The following is a 2,179-nucleotide window of genomic DNA, read 5'->3' as shown; positions in this document are numbered from 1 at the left end:
GAATTATTGTCCTATTTATGGAAATATTTCCAACTAAATAATTTCACGGTGGAACCCATGCCATTTGACAACATCATCGACCCGAAGCCTAGCAATATTTTGGCAATAATATATTTGGGTAGGTTGACATGTTGGTGCAAAAGTTGTACCAAGTCTTTTTTAAAGAATAGAGATGATCATCATAATGCATGCCTCGAGTATCAACTACCTCTCAAATTATTGGTCTCATAACATACAGCACAACAATGTGGCATGATGATAAAGAGTGAAATTAATTGACTCAATTTGCACTCTACAGACAGAATTTAATACCAGTACCCCATGTGCCAACTTTGCCATAGTTTTTAAAGTCAGCTGCTTTGAAATTTTCAATTGTCACAATCCAAGATAATGATGTAATTAAGAAATGTAAAAGTCTTCTTAGTATATTAGAAGCAAAATTAACTAACCACAAGATAAGAGCACAAGTTGTTCAGTACTTAATTAAGTAAGCTGATATGCTTAAAATAGTTAGTTCTCTTCTCATATTTGGGTTTACTTTCGTTAATCACGCATGCTACGAGTTAGTGACGACAATTCAAATATATTACATCGATACTCGAACTTGACACCTAAACTTTTAGTCACCCTTCTAATGTCACTTAAGCTAAAGCTGGGCTTTAATTGATATTTATTTATGTACTTGCTATTTAGAATTAGTTAGATAACATTTTCTTGTGAGGGCCATTCTTCAGAGTCAAGCAAAAAAGCCAAAGAATCCAAATCCAATGTAGCGCCATAGTCCTCAAGATTACAGGCATCACTTCCGGTCCAGTCATTGAGCATGGCCTCATCTAGCGGCAGAGACTGGTCAGCTATACACAAATTATCGCTGTACTCTCCCTTAACACAATCACCATGCTCAACCCCTGTTTGAAATTCGTCGCAGCCGAAGTTCAAGACAATATTATTGTTGCAGTCCTCTGCATCAGTACCTTGAAACCCTTCACTGCCACCATGAACTTGAAGCTCTAATGGGTTTGTGTAATTCTCATTATAAGGAATTGGGAGTGGTGGGACTACCACTTTGGTGCACCTGATGGCCCTGGTTCTTATTACTTGGTGCTGAGTGGCTGCAGCTGATGGTGATGATGAACCCGATGGCTTGCTGGTGGTTTCCATGGTTTTGGGGTCCATGTCTCGCTTTTTGGCTCTGTGTTTGCTTGGGGTTGGGGAAGTCTCTTTTGATGATGACCCAGAAGTTGATTCAGGGGATTTAGCTTTCTTTGCCAAAGTGGTGTTCCAATAATTCTTGATTTCATTGTCTGTTCGCCCCGGTAGCCTTCCAGCTATTAGAGACCATCTATAACATATATAACCAAAAATTCAAATTTAATTCCAAGTCTAATTTATCAGAAAGAAAAAAAAAAACTGTCTGAGTAAGAACCTGTTGCCAAGAAGATTATGGAGTCTGATAATGAGTTCCTCTTCATCACCGGATATGTTTCCTCTCTTTATGTCTGGCCTCAGATAGTTTAGCCATCTAAGTCTACAACTCTTTCCACATCTCTTCAAACCTGCATTTTGTTACCCACCATCAAATTCAGTGACTTCTGGGACACTGTCACATACCAATATGCATTTTTGTACTAATGGGTTTTTGTAAAACAGAGGGAAAAAAAAGAGCAGCTTGAAGAAGACACTTAAAAAGTGGTCAAGAAAGTAAAGCAAAGTTTGCTAGATATATCATATATATATATATATATATATATATGTACCAGCTCTCTTTGGGAGACTTCTCCATTTGCCTTCACCATGGGCTTTGATGTAAGCTGTTAGTATTTTGTCTTCTAAGGCAGTCCAGGCTCCTCTGTTCAGTCCTTCTTTGGAGCAACATGGACTCCTCCCCATCTCTCTCTCTCTCTCTCTTCTCTCTGTGTCTCTGTTTCTCTGAAAGAGGTAGAGGACTTGTGGCCCTTTTATAGCCCACGCAATAAAAAAAGGAGCCTTCCACTGAAGTAGGAAAGTGACTGTTGCTCAAGTATTGTAGTTCGCTCAGGGCCTTTAGGCATTGAGGTGGCCAATAAAGTCTACAAGAAACTGTATTTTTCCGTGGTAGGAAAGTTTTGGTATTCCAGTATTTGTATATTAATGCATCATATGTGTTATGATATCAAACTGTTAATTTGAAATTTTGAAC

General features: G+C 38.5%; 1 protein-coding gene across 1 annotated transcript; it reads right to left on the bottom strand.

The window, feature by feature from the left end:
• Positions 1-396: 396 nt before the first annotated feature.
• Positions 397-1,914, bottom strand: LOC147278490 (transcription factor MYB123-like). Its single transcript, XM_086249548.1, has 3 exons — positions 1,758-1,914; positions 1,427-1,556; positions 397-1,342 (listed from the first exon to the last, which is right to left on the bottom strand). Exons 1-3 carry the CDS (start codon positions 1,888-1,890, stop codon positions 700-702), a joined length of 906 nt encoding a protein of 301 aa, XP_086105674.1. The 5' UTR covers positions 1,891-1,914; the 3' UTR covers positions 397-699.
• Between the last annotated feature and the right edge of the window lie 265 nt (positions 1,915-2,179).

This window comes from Dryas octopetala, chromosome 7, assembly GCF_963921425.1.
Source record: "Dryas octopetala chromosome 7, drDryOcto1.1, whole genome shotgun sequence".
NCBI lineage: Eukaryota > Viridiplantae > Streptophyta > Magnoliopsida > Rosales > Rosaceae > Dryas > Dryas octopetala.
Note: the sequence above shows the minus strand (reverse complement) of the source record. Positions and strands in the feature narration are given on the sequence as shown.